The following is a 21,762-nucleotide window of genomic DNA, read 5'->3' on the forward strand; positions in this document are numbered from 1 at the left end:
TTGGAGTGATTGCGTGAGTCTCACACCCAATGCGTGAGAGTTGGCAGGTATGTGTGTATTGGTGCGTATGTAAAAATTCACACGGGTGTTGTCTTCTCTAAGACAGATGAGCGATACAGCGGATGTGTTAAAATAGTCTGATTTTGTTGAAGTATTTTCAAACTGCTTTCTGCGTTCAGATAGGGAAGATCACACGACTTTTAAAGGGGATGCAACGGCACCTCGCCTAGCGATGCAACGCTTGAAAATGGCGGATGACAACGATAGAGTCGGAGTTATTGAACACGAAAACGAAAATCATCAACCCTGCAACGGTATAAATCATTCAGCTGTTGTCTTTCTCTTTAAATTATCTTTAAACTTTATGTTACAATTGTCTGTTTCTATGACTGCTCGTATTGCTCTGTCGGTATAAAACCACGAGTAAACTGTAGTTTGCGAAATGTGATATAAGGGAGGAAAAAGCCGAGTCTCTGCGACAAGGTCTCACATCAGCTAGTTGTGCGACTGAATCTGTTAATGAAATTAAAAAAAATGAAAATAAGGGTATAGCTAGCCAGTAAGTGTAACAGCTGTTTTGCGTAAGTTCTAATGTGGTCGAGACAACGCGCTTTTTGGTAGCAGTTTCTTTTGTTAAATTTTGGTGAGTTGACTGAAATAAAACCTCGGATCGGGTTTTTCCCACTGAAAGCCTCCAGGAGGCACAATACGTGGGAACTCTTTATTTTAAACAGTATACCAGCAAAAATTTTCCCCTCCCTTCCTCCTTTCTTTCCTCTCTCTTCCCCTTCTTCCCTTTTTTCAGTGTTTTTAATTTTGCTTTCGGCTTGTATTTGTATCTAAAGAGTATTGCAACAATATTCCTTCGATATTTCATATTTACATCATATAATATCTATTTCTAATACTGCTATGTGAATCAAAAAAAAAAAAAAAAAGAAAATGAATTAATGAATCAAATGCCATATACAAAATATTTACAATGATATAAATACAACATTGATTACAATGTCCCCGGGCCAAAAGTTGCCAAAAAGGGTGTGCCGAAATTATCAAATTCCATCTCTGATTTCTCGAGTGGTTCTAGGCCAGAAAGAATTAAAATAAGCCTAAAATTAAAAAACCTAAAATTGTTTTGCTATTTTTATAGTCGGTTTGTTTGCAATGTGTTTTATATTTTGAAAACGTTGAAAGTTATGTTTAGAACTTCTACGATATCACTCGTAGTTGTTGAGCTTTTTTGTTGTCGATTGGTTCGCTTTGCTGATTGTAGGGGGTCTCGAGATGTCTTGTTTTATATTCAGGTTCGCTTTGCTGATTGTTGAGGGTCTCGCGCTGTTTTGTTTTATATTCAGTTATTAATAATTGAACACACGACTGAAACTTGAATAGAATATCCAGTTGTTATTTTAGTGTTTTAGAAAATCGCCATAAAATCGCCTGGATAATACACTGGTGAAAGTAAAAGATCTAATTAGGGATAATGCAAATATAAATGTGATTTGGAACTGTTTTCAGAGTGATTTACAGATGGCAATTGAAAGGTTTGTTCCCAAATACCAGATCAAAAATTCGAAACCAAATGAGCCTATATGGTTTAATAAAGAGGCCAAAACAGCTGTTACGCAACAAAAAAAGATGTATAACAAAGCTAAAAGATCGGGCTTGCCAGAGGACCTTGAAGAGTACAAGATACTCAGACGAACAAACAAAAAGGTTTTCAGAAAAATGGAACATGAGCATTATATTAGAACTCTTTTTGAACCGCTAAGCAAGGGGGACAGTAAGCCTTTTTATTCTTTTTACCGAAGAAAGTGTGGCCGGAGTGGTGGTAGCGGTACGTCAGCTTTTAAGGACAAGTCTTGCTCAGAGACAGCTGAGATTTTTAACACATTTTTCCAAAGCGTATTTTCAAAAACAGACCACAGGCCTACTTTTTATAGTGATGGGGTAGCAAAAAGTCAGATAGTTGTTTCTAAAGATGGTGTCATAGTAATGTTGAAAGGTCTTAAAGATGGCAAAGCTCCGGGCCCAGATGGCTTGACAAAAAACGATCTTAGTATTGATATAAATAATACCGCTGAAATTTTAACACTAATTTTTCAATACTCTTTGGATACTGGAGTTTTGCCAGACATCTGGAAAACTGCAAATATTGTACCAATTTTTAAAAAAGGGAACAAAGAGCTCCCTGGAAATTTTAGACCGGTGTCTTTAACATGTATATCATGCAAACTTTTAGAGCATATTATTCTTAGCAACATAAGCCCAATACTTGAGGAGTTTTTAAGCCCTGACCAACATGGGTTCAGGAGAGGACTCTCCTGTGCTACTCAGCTTGTTTCTATATCAAATGAAATAATGGCGGCTGTTGATAATGAAACATCAGTACATGCAGCAGTCTTGGATTTTTCCAAGGCTTTTGATAAAGTCTCCCATGGTCTGTTAATTGACAAATTGCTTCGTACTACAATTGACAAGTCAATAATCAAATGGATAGAAAAATTTTTGTTTGATCGATTTCAGAGAGTGGTTATCCAAGGAAGTAACTCAAGCTTTTTGGCAGTTACATCCGGAGTCCCCCAGGGTTCTGTTTTGGGCCCTTCACTGTTTTTAGTTTATGTTAATGATATTGGAAGTTCTCTTCAACATTCTTCTATAAGCCTTTTTGCTGATGATGCTCTCTTATACTGTCCAATTACAACGCCTAGTGATACGCTTTTATTTCAGCAAGATCTTTTATCTCTTGAGCGATGGGCTAACACATGGAGGATGGAGTTTAATGTTAAAAAATGCCAGGTAGTTTTGTTTGGCTGGAAGCCACCAATCAACCAAGTTAATTTATCGTATACCCTTTATGGCGTACACTTGGAGATTGTGGAATCTTTTAAATACTTGGGAGTGAATGTCTCTAATGACTTTAAATGGGACATACACATAGATGACATTACCTCTAGAGCATATCAAAGGTTAGGGATGTTGAGGAGAGTATTACACGGAGCACCCAGAAACGTCAAAAAATTTGCATATCTTAGTCTGTGCAGGCCTGTTTTGGAATTCGCTTGTGAGGTATGGGATCCATACCTCATAAAACATGAAACACAACTGGAAAATGTCCAGAGGCGCGCTGTGCGTTTTATTGCGGATCTTAAAGGGGTGGAAAGCGTGACTATGGCCAGAGACAAATTAGGGTTGGAATTGCTTAAGAACAGACGGAAGTCGGCTCGAATGGTTTTACTTATAAAAATTCTCTCCAGCAGTGTGCATGAGTCTTTAATCAATAATTTTAACAATATACACAATGACACACACTCACATCATACCAGATCGGTATCCAATGACGTACCTGGGGCTGTTCCAGCCAGCAAAACATTTTATCATAACAGTTTTTTACCGAGAACTTCTCGCGACCTACGAGGAAATTTTTAACGCACTTTTTATAGTCATGATTTTACTTACTTCGAATATTACTTGACTTTTATTGAAAACATTTGAACTAGATCTAGATACGTACATGATGGCCCTTTTTTCCTCGGGGATCGAGGTCTTAGGGTTCGATTGACCAAGACCAAGGCCATGGCCTGCTATCTTCTCTAAGCTAGCCATGTGCTCAATATTCAAATTCTTGTTTTAAACTTTTTGAATGGGAAATTTTTGTTGAAATGCAATTAGTCACAATTATTTTAGCTACTAAATTTGCAATAAATGGCAGGCTAACATTATAACTAACTTTTTGTTGCTAGTAATTCTTATGCCCAACTGCTTGCCTGAGTGTCATTCCATTTGTGGAAATTTCGTCAAAAGGCATTCTGGTACTGTATTCATATTAAACGTTTCTTTTTTATCATATTCAGGTCTATTTGTCTTTGCACTAATCTAGAAAATTATTCCTAGTACCGTAGTTGGCAGCTCACAGTTGGTAACACTTTGCTATACTAAAAATATATATTTTATTTTTTCTAGTGATTGAGGAAAATCTTCAACCTTTTTTATGGTAGAGGTAGTTCATTTTAGAGTTGATTATGCAGATGGTTTTCTCATTTTTCTCGTTTATTATGAGCAATAGGGAAAGGTGTATGCGCTAATTACATAGTTTTGGTTGCAGTTATGAAAGGTATATATATATATATATATATATGCACTGGTCAGATAGTTTTTATTGTACTCATACAATGAATATAAGAGGAATACATCACTAGGTGAATTGCAAGCTAATCAACTTTTCACAATTCAGTTTAAACACTTGATGAAATTTAGAAATCTTCAAATGGTTCTTGATAATTACAATCTTGTAGCTACTGTATGTTTAGTGCAATAAAATGGAATATACTGCAACAACATGGTTAATATTGTTACATCTGTTTACCTTTGTTTTCATTCCTAGCTTGCTGAGATTATTTCATTAGCTTAAACTTGCTTGAATTTATTTAACTGTTTCCTATTTGACTTCCTGTATCATGTAATTCTCATGAACTAATCTTGGTTTTCTACAACTCTCTGTTTCTAACATACAAAAAGTGTGATTTCTGGCATTACCCAAGTCACTCATTTGCTATAATTACTGGCTAATAAGTGCTTCACTTTGTATAGCGTGAAGTGTGTTTTACGCTGCTATATTCGCTACATGATTAAAAAAATTAGATTTCGTGTATCTGGAGTAGTGAAGACTTCCTCGCTTTTAGTAGAACTTTCATAACTGCCAAAGTAAGCGTTGGTAACCAGTAAGGGATATGTATAAATATCATAAAACCTCTATTTCAACACCATGATGCTATATTTTTTAACCCTTCTCCGAGAGTGACGCTTTATTAGAGGTGACATTCAAATAGAGCATTTGTGTTGTGTTTAAAATAGCTCATCAGAATTTTGGGAAAATAAATTTAACCCGTTTATGGGTAGGGTGAATGTTGCCTATATTTTGCGCTCTCCTTTGGCCAAGCGATGTTAACCTTTTTGGATGCAAAAAATCTGCTAATTTACCTCCAACCTTTCGTAAATCTCTAAATAAATATGCATTAGAAAGCTGAGTGACATCTCTACCAGTTAATACCTATTGCTTGCAATTAACTTAACACCTTGCAGCCAGCATTGCAATTTGAAGGCATCTTTTTATTTTACAACTATATTTAACAATGTTGCATAAAAGTTCACTGCACTCATTGATATGTTTGCAGCCAAAAATGGCTTTTTATGTGCAATAGATGAGGAATTATGAGTGTTGATCCATCGTAAGCCATGTTTAGATAATTGCATTGATGTTGTCAACTAATATGCTAAAAATCTGCAAATTTATGATGTATATAGTGATAATCTATCAAATGCTACAAATATATATTCAAGAACAAGTGACGTTAACAAACCATATTAATAATAAATTTAGAAACAAAAATTAACATTTTTGAAACAAAAACATTTGCATCATTTGATCGGCCATTGTCGTTCTGATTGCTGCCTATGTTTGGAGCCATTTCATTTTTTTTAATGTTCAATACCTTACACAGTGTCTTCTGACCTCCAACTCTTCTTCTGCACTAATGCACTAGTTGATATTAGCGTTCAAACAATTTTTAGCGGAGCAAAACTTTTACGCGTTGCCATTTAGAAAACACTTTTCACGCAAATGAAGGGAAACTACAAGTAATCTTGCACATGCATGCTAAGCAGAAATTTCAGCCTCAAATTATTAGTAGATTTCATCGTAAATTTTAAATGGATGCCGCATTAAACAAGGAACTATTATTAACCTGATACTGCTATTAATTATTTCTGTTGATTTCAAGTTTTAACGAAAACCATAAAGCTTTGGAGTTGAAAAATTGACTTTGATTCGAACAGCAACAACAAAAGAATTAATTGTTATTTATGTAGCAAAGCAATTGTTAGTACCATTTTGTGGACCACTTTTTACTGATCACCTAATGGACTTGTAAAGATCAAATGGCGTTCAATTAAAGGTGGCGCTTATTGTTCAACCAATCTTCTGTAGTGGAGGTCAAATAAAGATGTATACATGTTTATATCTTTATTTGAACTTCACCTCTATTTGACCACCATTATAGGAGAATGGCTATACATAACCCTTATATGTAGGTATACTAGCCGTACTACCCGGTCTTGCCCGGGTAATACAAAATTCTTTGCACTGAAAATTAATTTGTATTTTACATATAACAATATTTGCCATTTTAACTTTCAAACTACATATCATGAGAAAAGTGTTTTGTGTAGTTAAATAATTTAAGAGCCAATAAAAACAACTAAAGATTTTCAAACTTAGTCAAACAACTGTAACTTTCAAACTTCATATCATGAGGAAAACTTTTTGTGTAGGTCAAATAAATTAAAAAAACAAACAATAATAAAAATGTTTAAATATCAATGTGAAATAATTAGCAAGTAGTAGCTAAATTAAATGCGTTTTGCTACGATTACAATCAAATATGTTTCAGTAATGATACAATTAATACAAACTGAGAAAACAAAATAAAAATCCTGAATATGTTGAATTAATAATAACAATTCTTGCATAGAAGTGTGCGTGTATAAAAAAGGTTACAGTTCTACCAGAAGCTATCCATCAAAACTTTGAATACGACGATACTGGTACCTCTTGATATCGGTACAAATGTAAAAATGAGATACCGTACTGTCTTTGTCTGACCGAACGGAGAGAAAATATCTTCCAATAAATGCCCGCATGAGAAGAATTGGCCTGGACCCCATATATAGTAATAGAACCTTACAAAAAAAATTCTAAACAGGGGAATCGTAACGTGTGGGCGCATTGCTAAAATAATAAGTGTGTGGTTACTGTATATCGAATAAGATAACGACATATAACATAATGTCTTGTATGGCTCATTGGTAGAGCATCTGGATTTCAAACTTGCGGCAGCAGTCACCGTGGGTTCAAATCCATCAGAATGCGGAATATCATTTCAATGATTTGTATTTAGACATACATGCATATACACAAACTTTGAGAAATATATATATATATATGGCATGGTTGGAAAAAACCATAGCTTTTATGAAAAACAAAAAAAAACAGGTTTCTTTTTTGTTTAAACCAGTTTTTTTATGGTTTTAACCGATTTTTATGGTTTTTATAATTTGACCAATGTTTTTGCAATTTTAAGTTTAATTAACATCACTTACTATAGCTGCATGATTATTGAACGTACATATGTGAAATCATCCGTTAAAAATTGTACTGTGGGAGTTGTTATGGGAAAAAAGAGAGAAAACATGGAAATTTCAGAATGAATCGTTAATCAAACATGATTGATGAAATACAGAGCGGAAATCTTATTACGTAAAGTGAATATATTACATGCAGCTCTATGTATAAGTAGGAATTTTAATCCAAGTGATTAGCTGTGTGGTGGTGAAAAGCAGAGCATAATGCAGGTGCATTGCTAGTGTTTGGAGCAGTGGCAGATGACTCAACTTGTTACACCTGAATACTAGCGCCACTGTGGGCAAGGCCAGGCATAGTGTCATGCACATAGGCCATTTTTTGTGTACCTTTTGTGGTCATAATTGTCTGTAAATTAGTGAGTAAACATGTTCAGACATACAGAAACATGAAAAATTTTTATAATGAAATCTTCTCTCATGATGATACAGGGCATGCAAGTAGATTTTTCTGGTATCGTGTATGACGCCCGGGACAATAGGTCATCTTCTCTCAAACTTTGCCATTCATTCTGAAATAAATTTTGCTCTTCTTTTATAATCAATACAAGAGTAGAATTTTTAGCCCAGTTGTTTCAAGGTGTTTTTTCCGTGTGCAATTTTTCCTTGCTATTCAGGCGAGCAAAGAATAGTTTGTCCCGTGTGTCACAATTTTAGTGCATTTAGTTGCGGCCTGTTTTTCCTAAGCTATCTGAATTAAATTTTTTTTATCTATATTCGATTTTGGGCTGCTATGCTTCAGCCAAACTGGTCAATTTGCTGAAAATGAGGCAAGTTTCTGTTTTATGGAAGTATTTGTGACACACAGGACATTTTTTAATAATATGATATCTGCCTCTGTTTGAAATTTCATTTTGATACCCTGCATGTAAAAGCAACGCTTGATATTCCAAGTCAAGAAGCCAGTCTCTTTGAGAGAAATGAAAAATTGGAATTAATTTGTCATGTTTTGTAACTCAGAACATGGATTTTGTCAAGATTACCCTACTGATACACACTTGGAGTGATGCCGTCAAATCATGAGGTAATCTTTGAACCAAATTTGTGTTTGTAAAGTATAGTTACAAAAATTACATCACATGACAAAGGTGCAAGAGATGGTATTGAGGGAAAGCATCAAACAATAGGTTCTAATGGTAGTGTACCAAAAAAGGTATGTCATAAACTCGGCAAAGTCATGTGCGGAAGCTGCAACAAAAATAACTTCCAAGTCAGTGAAACCACTGAAGATATTCTCCATCTCAAAAGATAAGATTACTGAAACAACGCTGATCCACAAAGAATCCTGGTCCATGGTGCCTATAATTCATGGCATTCAATTGTGCCATCATGTAGCAAATAAAAAAGATAGTGACGTTGTTCTGATGGAATGGTGTCTCCCTGGCAGCCAATTCTACACATACAGAGCAGCAAACCTAATCAAGGGGTAACCACAAGAGATATTTCACCAACACTAACACAGTTTTCACCACAAATGCTGGTCGCATTGGCCTATGGCTCTAAAGTCAACGTTGGAGAAATTCTCACAGCGGAAGCTAATGAAAGTAGCTACACTATAAAGTACATGCACCGTGCACGCAAGAAGTTCAAGCAGCCAAACCCAACGACAAAAGAACTACCCAGAGGAACTTTCCTCTTAAAGCATCTCTTGTTAATGCACCAGCAGGAACTATCAGGTCACTGAGATACTTTTACTAGAATATGAGGAAATAATAACGGCAAAATGTAACAATTTAAAAAAAAATGGTTTACTGCATATGTCTGACAATCTTTGAATCATATGCTTTATGTTTCATGTTTAAATAAAATAAGTATAATACATAACAATTTTAAATTATTAGCTGGTTTATCACTAGTACATCGATGTTGTATCTCCAAATCGTGACAATTCGTTGTCTAACAACTGCAAAATGTAGAAACATCCAGGCTTTTTCATTATGTTATTTTTGTCTCGTGCGTCACAGTTCCGCGCGACACAGTTGGTTGCCTTCTTTCAAGCCTCACAGAATCATTAAACATAAGCCTGAAAACGAAACACTACATATTTCTTGTAGGAGTGTAGTAGAGATATGAGTGTGTCAAACAACAACCTCATGAGTCAAAAACTTCAGGAGATTTTTGCAATCAATTGCAAATTAGTTTTTCATGTCAAATTATGGTCCTGCTCGTCACACCGGCTTTAATATTTAATAATTCTTCAATCAACCACATGACAAAAATGAAATCTCATTCAGTGATAGTTAGTGTCAAGTGCTGCCTAAAACAGCAAAAATCACAGCAAAAGTTCTGGGTTGTTAAGTATGCGAAGAAGCATTCAAATGTCCCGCGCGTCACAATCAGGCTAAAAATGGCTTTACCTCTGTCTAAATTGTTGTTGTTAGCTTGACATTTTGCTACAGGAGGTTTAAGCCTATCTGCGTGACCTTGCGTCGCGAAAGCACACCTATTTAATTTTGCCTTAAAACCTTTGTCTTTTGCAGTTCGAGTGATAAACTGCCAAATGGGATCCTTTTTGCGAGGCATGTTGGAAATTTGAGGCACAACTTTAAATTTTCCAAACACTAAAAACTTGATAAACTGAATACCAACAATCCAACTACTTTGGCTTGTGCCCAAAAATGAAATATTAGTTTGCAAATTTAAAACTTTTGCCCAAAAAGATTTTATTTTAATTTCTAATTGTAAGCAATCCTTTCTCACTGGCCAGACTTGGCGAAAGTATTTATTCATTATTAGAGACGATGATTGGATTAGTATATTTCACATGGTTTTCATATTTTATCAGTAGAGAGATCATCATATCACTTGATAAAAGCAATTGAAAATGAAACTCACAAATTCATTGTTGTGCTAGGATTTCATGTAGTTTCAACTTGAGCTTTGCCATCAATTTACTACTGTGTCCTAAATAAACTTCCACAGCTGATAATTACATAGAATTGCATTTCTACCGCACAGGAACCACTAGGAGCTTAAAATATTTTTTTCACAAAAAATAATGAAAAAACTGTAAAAACCGTTTTTTTGGCTGGTTTAAATCGAGCCAACCCTGATATATGTACTTATTCTGTATTATGTACCTCATCTGCTGTATAGCCATTACTCAAACGTACTTTCATTCAGCCGTAATTTTGTGTTCTGCAGCAATGGAAGACTTGGAGACTAAGTACTTACAACTGGAACCTATGGATTTCATGGAAGAGCAACTAGCGGCATCATCGTACGTAATGTAGCAAGTTGTGTATAGCTTGATCCTTTGCTTAAGAAAGTGTTATATAGCAAGACGAGTTTAGCTAAGCACATCTCACTTGAGAAAGTGTCATATAGCAAGATGAGTCTAGCTAAGCACATCTCACTTGAGAGAGTGTTATATAGCAGGATACTGTAAGTCTAAGTAAATAAACCACATTTAAAAGATACGTTCAAAATTAACAGGTATATAGCATAGTAGTGTAGAGCATTTATATGTTCTTTCGACACTTTGATGTTTGTTTTGATATGTGATATAAGTTAATTTTTACTTTAAATTAAGTCATTCAGTAATTTTTTGCCATTATTATTTTTCAATTTATTGACAGCCATTCCTGTACATTTCGCTAGGTCCAGTATGAAAGACACAAAATTTGATGTTGCTGTTGGGCATATAGAGGATATAATCATGGGTAAGTGTCATTGCACCGCAACTTCCATAAGATAACGAAAATCCACAGTAATTTCCAAAAGTTTATGTATTTCAATGTCACCTCAGTGTAGTCGTAAAGACAATTCCATGTCTATTTAGAAAAAACTGATAAAAAAGGTAACTTTTTTCCTTTTGCCACATTTTTTCAAAGGAATCAGAAGTTTTTTTGAAGCTGATTATAATCTTGTCAAACCCCTACATTCAACCTCTAAGCTTCAACCTTTACATTCAAGCTTAACTTGTTCAAGATCCTCTTCGTATGTTAAGACAGTGTATGTTGAAACAGTTGTATGTTGGAACAAATATTCTCATAAGAATTCACTTTAACATGTTGAATCTGCATCAAAGTCCAGAAAAACCTATGGTATGTTGTCAGTAAATTTGGCAAGTAGTTACGCAGAGCGTTAAAACAATAGCATTTAATAAAACTGTAAAAAACAAGATTTTAAAAAATTATATACAAAAATAAAGTAATATTCGAAAAAAAGTTGTTTTTATTTTTACTCTATTTTAAAGACTCTCAAATGGAAGTGCGTAATTTCCGAGGCAGGGATAGAGGAACTAACTTAGATGCTTTTATTATTTTCATATTTCTAGTTTAATTTTTATGAGCTTTTTCACCGTCGCTCATGAAAGTGTTTTGAGAATTTTGAACATCGCATATTAGAAATTGTTGTCGACATACGGGTCATAGGGTCAGCTCAAGTATTTGGTAAAATTTTACATTGTAGGCTGGAAGATTTGTGTGTGGATGTAATATTAAGTGGAGGTTTCACAGTCGTGGCGATATAGTAAAAAGAATACATTTAATTTTTGATGGAATGTGTAGTGAAAGAAGCAGCTTTGGATAACGTTTGTGAAACACGGGCACATTTCAGGCGGGTCTTGCTTCATTAGGCTACCTTTGAACAGGTTTGGTTATGATTGTTGATGAACTTGCTCCTGTGAAAGACAAGCTCTTAGCTCAGCACTCTGGTTTACAACTTGTTGTTCTGCTTTTAGAAGAAGAATTTCAATCGATGCAAGATAAGTTCCTGGACCAACATTATCTCGAGTTTGAGAACACAGATGAAAACAAGTTTGTATACACGGACATACACGCAGAATATGTAAGTCACCTATCATCTGTCTTTGAAAGGGTACCTCAGGCTATCTAATGGCATTCTAGATAGCCTGAGGTACAGGCTTGAGCTAAATTTAAAACTGCAGGTCAGTGTACATGTAGCTGTAAATCCTTGTTGATTTTTGTCATTGGTTGATACATTGCAGTGCAAGTTGATTGAGAGGCACATAGAGACAGAACTAGAAAAGAGAATAGAAGGGTTTGACATGTCAGAGTTCGCTGCACAGTTGGAGTAAGTTTATAAATACTCTGTAAATAATAACTACTAGAAATTCCACTGTCATACAGCCCACGACCAAAGTGATATTGGAAAAAAGAAAGGGTACTGATGGTTGAGAAATGCAATATTAGCAGTCAAATAGGATAACTGCAATGTAATGTACTGGGTGTGGGTGTTATTATATACAACAAATAGCAATAATGAAAGGAAAAGATTATATGTTTATATCTCTCCTCCTGCAAAAAGAGAAATGCAATATTGGCCAATATTAGAAGTAAAATGCACTGATATTATTAGAATAACCAGTATTATTAATATAGTAATAATATAAAACCAATGCACAATTTTGTTTACATTTCAAAACGTCATAGCTATCAATATCACGAAGTTGTGATATTTATATAGATTTTTAGAAAATCTGTACTACGTAGTCATTGTTCTGTAGTCATCCAAACTTATAATTAATTATTGTAATAATCTCATAAGAAAATGAAAAAATTGAAATCGGCAAAAATGAAACGATTTCTGTACTCCTATGTTAATTGCCGAAACCTTCGGCAATTCGACAATGCTATAGACTGGTGAAAAGTGCACGTTATTTTTTCGCTAAATGCGCACGACTTGATCGTTCTATTATCTGTCGACCGCCGTTTCAATTTCCGGTCTTAACTTTTATTAAACCAAGCTTTTCAAGCGTTTTGTGACGATTTTCGTCCTAATAAATCTGTCTATTTGTGTATAATCCGATCAGATGGGTAAGTTTTTAGAGAATTTCGATAATTTACAAAGACTTGGTAACATATTTAAATAGGCCTATATGTGTTTTGTATCGTTATTATACTTTAACTAATCTACAAAACGATGGTTAAATTTGTTGATGAAATTTTCAAACAAGGGTTCGTCTCATTGTTGATGAATAATTTTCGTAAGTTGTGTGCACATGCATTTATCATAAAAACTCCCTAACTTCGCATCCGCTCGTTTGGTCGTGGAATAAATAAATGATATATAATAAACTATAAATAATAAATCAGAGCTGCTTTCAAATGACTTTTTTATGACTCAAATCAAATCATTTCCGGCAAACTACAAATAAAATCCTCCACCCTTGTCAGCAGATTCGAAGCAAATCAAATCAAATTGATTAAGCCCAATAACGAATTCAAATCCTGAATCATTTGAGAATGATTTGAAATACTCTCTCTAATTGTTCGCTCAATTGTTGCATAGTATGATCAATCTACAGTATAGCTGTAGCGGCGTAGCCTGTACTCCTATCCATAGGACCTGAACCAGAAGGAAAGGGGTTTGCCCCCCTGCCCGTTTTGGGTTCTATGGATAGGAATAGTATAGCTGTATCTCTGTACCACTATATGTATTATGTGTGCTAAATTTATCACTAGATACGGTTTTGTTCTTTGTTCTACGAGGTATGTTAAAACATAATTGCAGAGCACATCATTCCATTGGCTGGATACATCAATGAATGAGTGGAGGGTTATGTAACAGTTTATGGTCATGGCTGTGACTTTACTTTTGTTGAAGCTTTTAAGCAAGAATGTACAAATGTAAAAAAAACTTTAGTTACTTTTTTAAATTTACAAAATATAAGATACAAATATAAAATAAAACCTGAAAATATTGGCAAGTGAAACACAGTTACTGAGGCATGAACTTGAAAGAAACGAAACTAAGCATTGAGCCTATAATTAACAGTTACATAATATTAACACATTCACTTAAATACGCTTGCTGTATTTAAAAAAAACTAGCTTGGGCAAGTTTTCAGATGTCAATGAGCTCCTGTGTGGCCTCATGATGAAGCCACTTTCACTAAAAACCCGTTCTATGGGAGCTGATGAAGCTGGTACTGAAAGGACCTTCAGCGCCAGCTTGCTAAGCCTCAGTAACTGTGTCTCACCTTGCCAACAGCTTAGAGTGTTACAAGAAGATCTGCTTTTTGCCATATACTTTTCAATCTCCTGATTTACTGAATCCAGGTTACTTGTACAAGCTAAAAGTGCTCTATTCAAAAAATCAGCGAACATATCTTCATTATCACATATTTGTATTTGCTGAGTGCATGTGACTTCCTCTTTCTGTACATCGTCCTTTTTAATCGAAATCCTGTTTTAAGTATTATACTTCACTTAGTAAGTAAGTGACTGTGTATAAATTATTATTAATTATATTATTATACATTTAATATAATTAATTATATAATAATAATGTATATATAAATGGTAATGTTAAAACTATGCATGATATATAATTATTACATTTATTATACTTACTTGGATAGAATCTTATTGTTAAGCTATTCATTTATAATTTAAAATAATAAATTAAATCAAAATTTAATTTAAAATTGTTCTAATAAATTTGATATAACAAATAAAATTTTAATTTATTTTATTAATTAAGTTCCAGCCAATTATAAAATAATGCATATTTATATTCACGAACATTGTCGTGACTGTGAATATTGAATGTGTCCGCGGCATGGAATAGTATTGTATAGAATATTATATATTATAATACTCTATTCATTCATTCATGCCGTAGGCACAGCGCAAGTAATTTTTATTTTGAGTAGTGACTGTGAGGTTAGAGTGGGATAGTCACAACCAATTTCTAGCAATCAAATAATTGACATCAAAGTATTCAATGCCAGCATCACAACTACAAACATGCCTTTTCCACAACTTACCAGAGCTGCTCATGTTGTTTTTTTTTACACACACGACACGCGGTCTTTTTCTTTTTCTGTAGAGGGACAAATACGCGGTTGCTTAGCCTCGGTATCAATGGTGCGCATTTCTTGCCAAAGTTTGGGCTAACTTCGCAAACGCCGTAAAAATGTTTCGATCGGTTACAGAAGACAAGGCTATCGATAGCGATGTGATTTGATTTATTTTTCAAATCAAGTCTTCAAATCAGCCCGAAACCTCAAATCAAATCAAGTTACTTTCAAATCAAATCACCATTTGTGTCAAATCAGTACAAAATGATTTGTTTCAAATATTCGAATATTCAAATCACTACGATTTGAGAGCAGCTCTGTAATAAATACAATAATCTTGCACTATTTCATAGTTTAGCTTTTGCTGCTTCAGTACTTCGCGGGTTAAAAAATATCCATGAATAAATTGAAAATTGCAGAAAATAAAAAGCCACAATACATAATCTCTCTCATGCTGCGACCCAGTGAGATCATCCGCAGGCATCATTGTCATAGTAGTCATCGCGGTTTCCCGTTTTTCTGTTGAATTTTGAGAAGTGTAAGAATGCGAAGTGCTTGTGCAAACCGTCATCATGTCTCTGAACCTCCCTCGACACTCAAAATTGTCTAGTGAACCTAAGAAAAGGAGGGAAATGCTTATGATTACTGAAAAAGTAACATGAGAAATTAGTTTCTCTTTCGTGGACTTTCACTTTACACTGGCAGCACCGCTGCCGATCAACTGCGAAATGTGAAGGATCATTGTATTCATTTACCGCAGATTCAGTAGAGGGGAGCTTCGTCCATTGATTAAAGCCTTCATTTCTCTACTCTCATTTCATGCATTTCCGATGATTTACTCATTCCATAAGTTATAGCATGGAGTGATTAAATATACCAGCATGGCTTGAAATGACAAAGTATTCGAATAGTTGCACTTGTAGCTAGTCGATATGATGGGAAAAGGTATAGCATTTACTAATGACCATGTGTGTGATTATAACAGGTTTATATCAAAGTTGACCATAGTGCTAAGTTGTGAATAGAACATAACGCTACTATTAGTTTTACTATGATTGAACAAAAAAAGAACAATCATGTTTTATAGCTAATATCAACCTAAAAACTTAATGAAACCAAATTAAAATTGATTGACTTGTAGTCGAGCACAGAATGCTTTTTTGCTATTGATGAATGCGCACTGACAAGCAAAGGTAGTGATCAAAATTCAGCATAGGAGAAATATCACGGGTGTGACTTTTATAGTTTAAAATAAAGGTATAGGCTAGCGTACAAAGTGTAACTGGCGGCATTGACAGGTAGTATAGAAGTGAATGTATGCTAATTCTACATGCAACATTTCTAGGCACATCTTTAGTCAAGCTGTACACATGTATTTTGCCACCAGTATATCGCTATTCACATTTACTGGCCAGTTTGTCACTCCTGTGTGTGAAATGTTCGTTTTGTAGGCGTCGAAAAGATGAGTTGGAAGGAGAAATATTTGAGATGCTCTTAACCTTCAGTGATTTTCTATCTTTCAAGGAAATGTTTTTAGACTACAGAGCGGTGAGCATGCCAGATTGCTTGTAGGAATGTAAAACAGTCACATTTCAGTTTTATAGAAATGTAATAAATAAAATGGGTCTGGTTGTACTCCACTGGCATTACAGAATTTTGTCTTTGGAGTTTCTTTCTCTTTTTATGTGCGCTTGCAATTTTAGTTGCTGTGACAAAATTCTGCTTAAATTCCTAAAATTTATATAGATAGCTGGGCATTAGTTAAATTGATTTGCCATTGATGTAATCAGCCATGGTTACTCATGAACCACAGGTGTTAAGCCGATGTGCTCATTATAACTGTAATAATTGTGGTTTAAAAGTTAATTCCCAGTTTTGGATGTCTTTCACAGTTTCCATGGATCTTCCTGTAATAGTTTTTCAATTGGGTGTCTCCAACTTGTCGAAATATGAAGAACTGAGTTAACAAGTGTGTTTAAACTGTGAATCCTTATGGTAGTTTGAACTAGTAGGAGTCAATAGATGCATATGTGTCCCCTTGTAGGTACTAACAAGGGGCCATGTATAGATCTATGATATGTTGTTACTGGTTTAGGCTGTCATGAGGATTCAGAATTCGATTGCTACATTTAAAGAATATTTCTGTTACAAAGAAAGCTGGGTCCTCTCTGGTACCCTTATAATCTAAGAATATTGGTAAAACATCACTTGTTTCGTGGAGCACAGAAATGCTCCCGTAGACTCATGCCCGCTCTGTTAACTAAGACTAAATGTTTTCTGTCCTTTTCAATTAGAAATGTTATCCAGCATTTTTACTAGTGATGAGTTACATTATAAAGTATCCAAATATCTCATGACTTCATTATGTACATGTACTACATAATTTGGTTGCATTGGTAAAGTTGAGTTTATGTATATGTAACCTAGTATCGAATTCATTGCAGATTTTGGAGACACAGAAGTCATAGTAATGGTGCAAATAGTTATGAAAAGGCTACTGAGGTCTAGCAAAATGCATGCTGTATGCTGCAATCCCCCTTTAAATATGCCTGTGGCTCCCATTTTTGCATGTGTAACATTTCTCTGACCCAATTTTTATACAACAAATCCTGGATATCAAATAGTATCCATGTAACCGTTTTTGAACCTAGGTCAAAGACCAGACAGCACTCAATTAATACTTATATCTGGTTATTCATTTTCACCATGTAAACAAACTTTCATTAGAAAACATTTAATTTTGTGCATTTTAGCCAAACCTAAGACCAATATAATATGAAGATGTATGGCATCCCTGAGAGTAATTGTTAGTGCAGTTGTCAGATATGCAAATATGTTATTTTATTACCATTTAACTTATGATTTTCAACTCATAATAAATATCAGCTTTGTAGTTTATGCTTTTATAAATGTATGTCTTTCTAGGAGAGTCATCTACCGGGTTTTATTGGTGTTTTATTGAATGCGTTGCTCACAAACCAATCTCTGCTTTAGATGAAAGAGCAAACAATGGTAGATCTATCAACTGGAATAACAGTTACTCCTTTAAAAATAGACCCAATTGATGTACCACTTGAGCCCACTAGTTCTGCAGCAATCCTACACAAACCAGACGGTGCAGGGGACCAGTCAGCACAGAATACACATGACGAGGACCTATAACTGGTGCTCTATGTTATGGGAATGAAGCAATCAAACACTACGTATTATCTCTTGTTAGGCCATGAGACATGTGAAAGGTTATGTATAAGTCTTCTTGCTATCAGGAGACGAACTCGGCAGGATTGGGTACAATCTGAGGTACAGTTACACTTGAGGGACGGTAGTAACTCAGCCCATATACCAAGATATGACCACCACCAAGATATGACCTCTGCGCTGAATTCTTGTTCTTTATGATGTTATATGATTATGGTCATTTTTAAACACATTTCCAACGTTATTTTAGTACTTAACTGTAAATAACATAATACAATAGTTGAATAGTATATTTGTACAGTAAATACATGAAGATTAATATCGCTAGTTCATTAGAACCTCCATTTGCACCATCCTTGCACTTGTATCCCCCGGTAACCGATATGGCATCATACCAGCGAACGTTATGAGAGCTCTTGCATGTTCCCGTAGCGAGGATACCACCTGCAGCGACCAAACAAAGCAACAAATTACGAAAAGCCATGAACAAATATCTTGCGGTGTAATTGATATTTGAAAACTATAGCAATTCTGTTTATCAGAACAGCTTTTTGATCAGCTTTATGTTTACAGTGAGGATTGGTTGAGTGCCAAATCCTGGAAAGGAACAATCTTAAAAAGGTAGAGTGATTATAGACGATATTTCCATTTTTAGCATAGCAATTATTTATTAAAAACAATAGTGGAAACTTTATAATTGCCATAACAGAAAATCCAGTTATGCCTGGTAGTTCAGCCTGCTAATGTTCCAACACTCGAATTATTCTCTTATAATCCAGTAGTGATGACAACGTTTGGCGTTGGGAATGTTTTGGGAAACCCAAGGTCGGTGCTTAGCGCAATACACATACCCATGTAATTTTTTCTCTTCATAGATTAGCATTCAAAGGACAAATGGAGTAATACATAATCATCAGTGTTCACTAGTCGAGATGAATTATAAACACCGGCATTATAAAAACTGACTAACCTAAGATGGCTGATGAACACTGAAGATTTTGTGCTAACCTATTTGGGCATTCATTGCAAATCTATTAAGAGAAACAAATACATAGACATATGTGTTGTGCTGAACTCGACTTTGAGAATGTGCCTGGCATACAAACCACCTAATTTGTACAGATAAATGATGCGATTACTTCAGAGAATTATTATCATTATTCTTACAAGTGGAAATATTCACAACCGTAATCTATTGTCTTATGCACGATATCAAGATTGATTCAACGTAATAAAATCCTAGAACAATACCATATTCCAAAAAGATAATAAAATATTAATAATAAAATATTGCCATAATAGGCCACAGAAATCACTATTAATATTTGTGAAACAGTTCTTGTTGAAAAATTCATAAAGAGAAATCATTTAGCCATGAGATATCGATCAAAGTAATGCTGCCAACTGCTTGATAAGCAAAGTGGTTCACTTACCGTATTTCTCCCACCATCATCTACACCAACAAAAGAAAAGGAAGTGGACTGGTCTAGTCTACTGCTATTGGAACTGACAGGCCTACAAAATGACAAGATCCATCAGGTGGCAGAACAATTGCTGTAGAAACTAATCGCAGACTGCAACATTATGCTGAAAAGATGTGAAACTGATGATTGTGTGCATAGAAAGTCTTACAACAAAAACACCACAGTTATCGTACCTCATCTTTTTGAAGAGAGTGAGTAGTATATTCATGGTAGCCAGGAGTATGTCCGGAAGGGCCTGTCGAATCTGTGGATAGGCGAGGATAAGAGGAATAAGGTGTCAATACAACATCAATGTGTAAAACAGACACAGGAGAATGAATAATAATAATATATTACTATATGCACGGCATATACTGTAAAGTCGTGAGAAGGTGCCACTATGAGCAGCTATGACATCTAATAAATACACAAAAATGAGATAAGTGCACCTTCATTCAGGTACCACAAAACTATGGTGGCCCAGAAAGTGTCATGAATGTGGACTGACATGTAAACTGTACAGTCATACTTCTACATACGAGTGTCCCAACATGTGAGAAACTCGAGATACGAGCTGACTTTCTAGCAAGTTTCTTCCTTGAGATACGAGTAATCTTTGAGATCTGAGCGTACGAGCCAGTTCTCGATGGCCACTAAATGATCAAGTATGAGAGAGACCGCTTTTGAGAACAGTATCACCCGATATTGTTACTCGAATTAGTTTGAAAAAACTTTTTTAAAAGATTGGCTAAAAGTTGTAGTGTACGCGAGACAAGCGCGCATAACCAGAAACACGGACACTAAAAAAACATGGCGACAAAATTAAAGTGAGTTTATTAAAAGATTAAAACTTAGCTTCAAGTGAGTGTTTAGTAAACTATATTCACTTAAGTTAAATTCAAAGTTTCTATTAAGTAGCATCACAAAGGTTTAGCGTACCGAGCCCGTTGCTCTCAAGTCTCTCTCAGACCACCTTCATCCACAATGTCTTTTTTCCAATTTAAACACTCCATTCAGTAGTGCACATAGTGACGTTACATTTTATTGCAGATCATAGCAACTAAATAAGTATTTGTTACTTTGTTAGTGTAGGTGCTGAATTATAACAATCAAAAACACGTTTTCCACTTTCCACACGTAATATCCTCTTAAAATGGATTTTCATAATGTGGTAACGGATTAATTTGTTATTTTATACAGAAAATAGTGCCATGAGACGCGAGTAAATTGACAGAGGAGGTCAGCAGAGGAGGTCAGTCCTAGAATGCATTGAGCTCGTATGTCGAGGTATGACTGTATGTGATGTGTTTACTCATGTTTCATAATTTCCCTAAAGATCACTCATTTATTGTGATAAATTCCAACTTTTCATTGGCCGACCAGCCCTCCCCCAGCCACAAAGGAGACGCCGATCGGCTGAGGGCTTGGCCCAGCTGGGCCAAAAAGTCGACAACAAGACTAATTGAACTGGCCGAAGGAAAAAGGACCAGCTGATCCTCAGTCGGAGGGATGAGTCCTTTAGTATAACAGGGCCAGCTGGAGCCAGACACATCGACTGAAACGCTCACACAAGATTGTTTTTTGCTGTAATACACTTTTTGTTGCAATTCTTTATTATTATTGCTTACATATACTTTATTCTCAACTCAAAGTGGCGAGTTCCCTCAAGTGTAGAGAAGTGAAGGGTCACAGCAGATCCTCTACATTATTATCTTCATCATGTCCATTTAACAGCTGAAGTGCTCTATGAAAATGATCAAGAACCACAGACATGCACAACCGCATAGAGGTGGTCTCCGTATGGGGTTCGCATGTCAGCTAAACTGGCATCAGTCACATGAACCACGCATAGTACTACCTCCTTTAAAAAAGTAGCTACTCGATCTCACCTCATTCTCATAATACTTGAAGGAGTTGACTCTTTGCTCAACAGTGTCTAGTGTACTCGGTAGGATCTTTAACTGCTTGATGATATCGAGAGCTTTGTCCATCTGCTCGCTATGATATTGTTCAAAGAAAAGGGCCAAATCCAGTAAAAGATAGAATGTCCCTGAAGTTTGCTTTGACATATCTGTATAACTTTTGTACCTACAACAGCCAATATATATTGTAAACCACACTGCAGAAATATGACTG

General features: G+C 35.2%; 2 protein-coding genes across 2 annotated transcripts in view; one reads left to right on the forward strand and one right to left on the reverse strand.

Moving 5' to 3' along the window:
• The first annotated feature begins 255 nt into the window (after positions 1–255).
• On the forward strand, positions 256–18,421 carry LOC137392223 (ADP-ribosylation factor-like protein 2-binding protein). Its single transcript, XM_068078881.1, has 7 exons — positions 256–314; positions 10,342–10,417; positions 10,798–10,859; positions 11,882–11,988; positions 12,149–12,234; positions 16,417–16,513; positions 17,960–18,421. Exons 2-7 carry the CDS (start codon positions 10,344–10,346, stop codon positions 18,125–18,127), a joined length of 594 nt encoding a protein of 197 aa, XP_067934982.1. The 5' UTR covers positions 256–314; positions 10,342–10,343; the 3' UTR covers positions 18,128–18,421.
• A 14-nt stretch (positions 18,422–18,435) lies between these two features.
• LOC137392222 (nuclear pore complex protein Nup93-like) overlaps positions 18,436–21,762 on the reverse strand; it is a 30,264-nt gene continuing 26,937 nt past the window's right edge. Inside the window, exons 14-17 of the mRNA XM_068078880.1 lie at positions 21,516–21,714; positions 19,821–19,891; positions 19,597–19,678; positions 18,436–18,607 (exon numbers count right to left, since the gene is read on the reverse strand). Coding sequence (XP_067934981.1) covers positions 18,488–18,607; positions 19,597–19,678; positions 19,821–19,891; positions 21,516–21,714 — 472 coding nt within the window. The 3' untranslated portion in view covers positions 18,436–18,487. The remainder of the gene's footprint in view (positions 18,608–19,596; positions 19,679–19,820; positions 19,892–21,515; positions 21,715–21,762) is intronic.

Source organism: Watersipora subatra, chromosome 3 (genome assembly GCF_963576615.1).
Source record: "Watersipora subatra chromosome 3, tzWatSuba1.1, whole genome shotgun sequence".
Classification (NCBI taxonomy): domain Eukaryota; kingdom Metazoa; phylum Bryozoa; class Gymnolaemata; order Cheilostomatida; family Watersiporidae; genus Watersipora; species Watersipora subatra.

Coding starts and splice junctions, on each gene's coding strand:
- LOC137392223 (XM_068078881.1), top strand. CDS start 10,344: ATGGAAGACTTGGAGACTAAGTACTTACAACTGGAACCTATGGATTTC. Junction 10,418..10,797: donor GAGCAACTAGCGGCATCATC/GTACGTAATGTA, acceptor ACATTTCGCTAG/GTCCAGTATGAAAGACACAA. Junction 12,235..16,416: donor GAGTTCGCTGCACAGTTGGA/GTAAGTTTATAA, acceptor TTCGTTTTGTAG/GCGTCGAAAAGATGAGTTGG.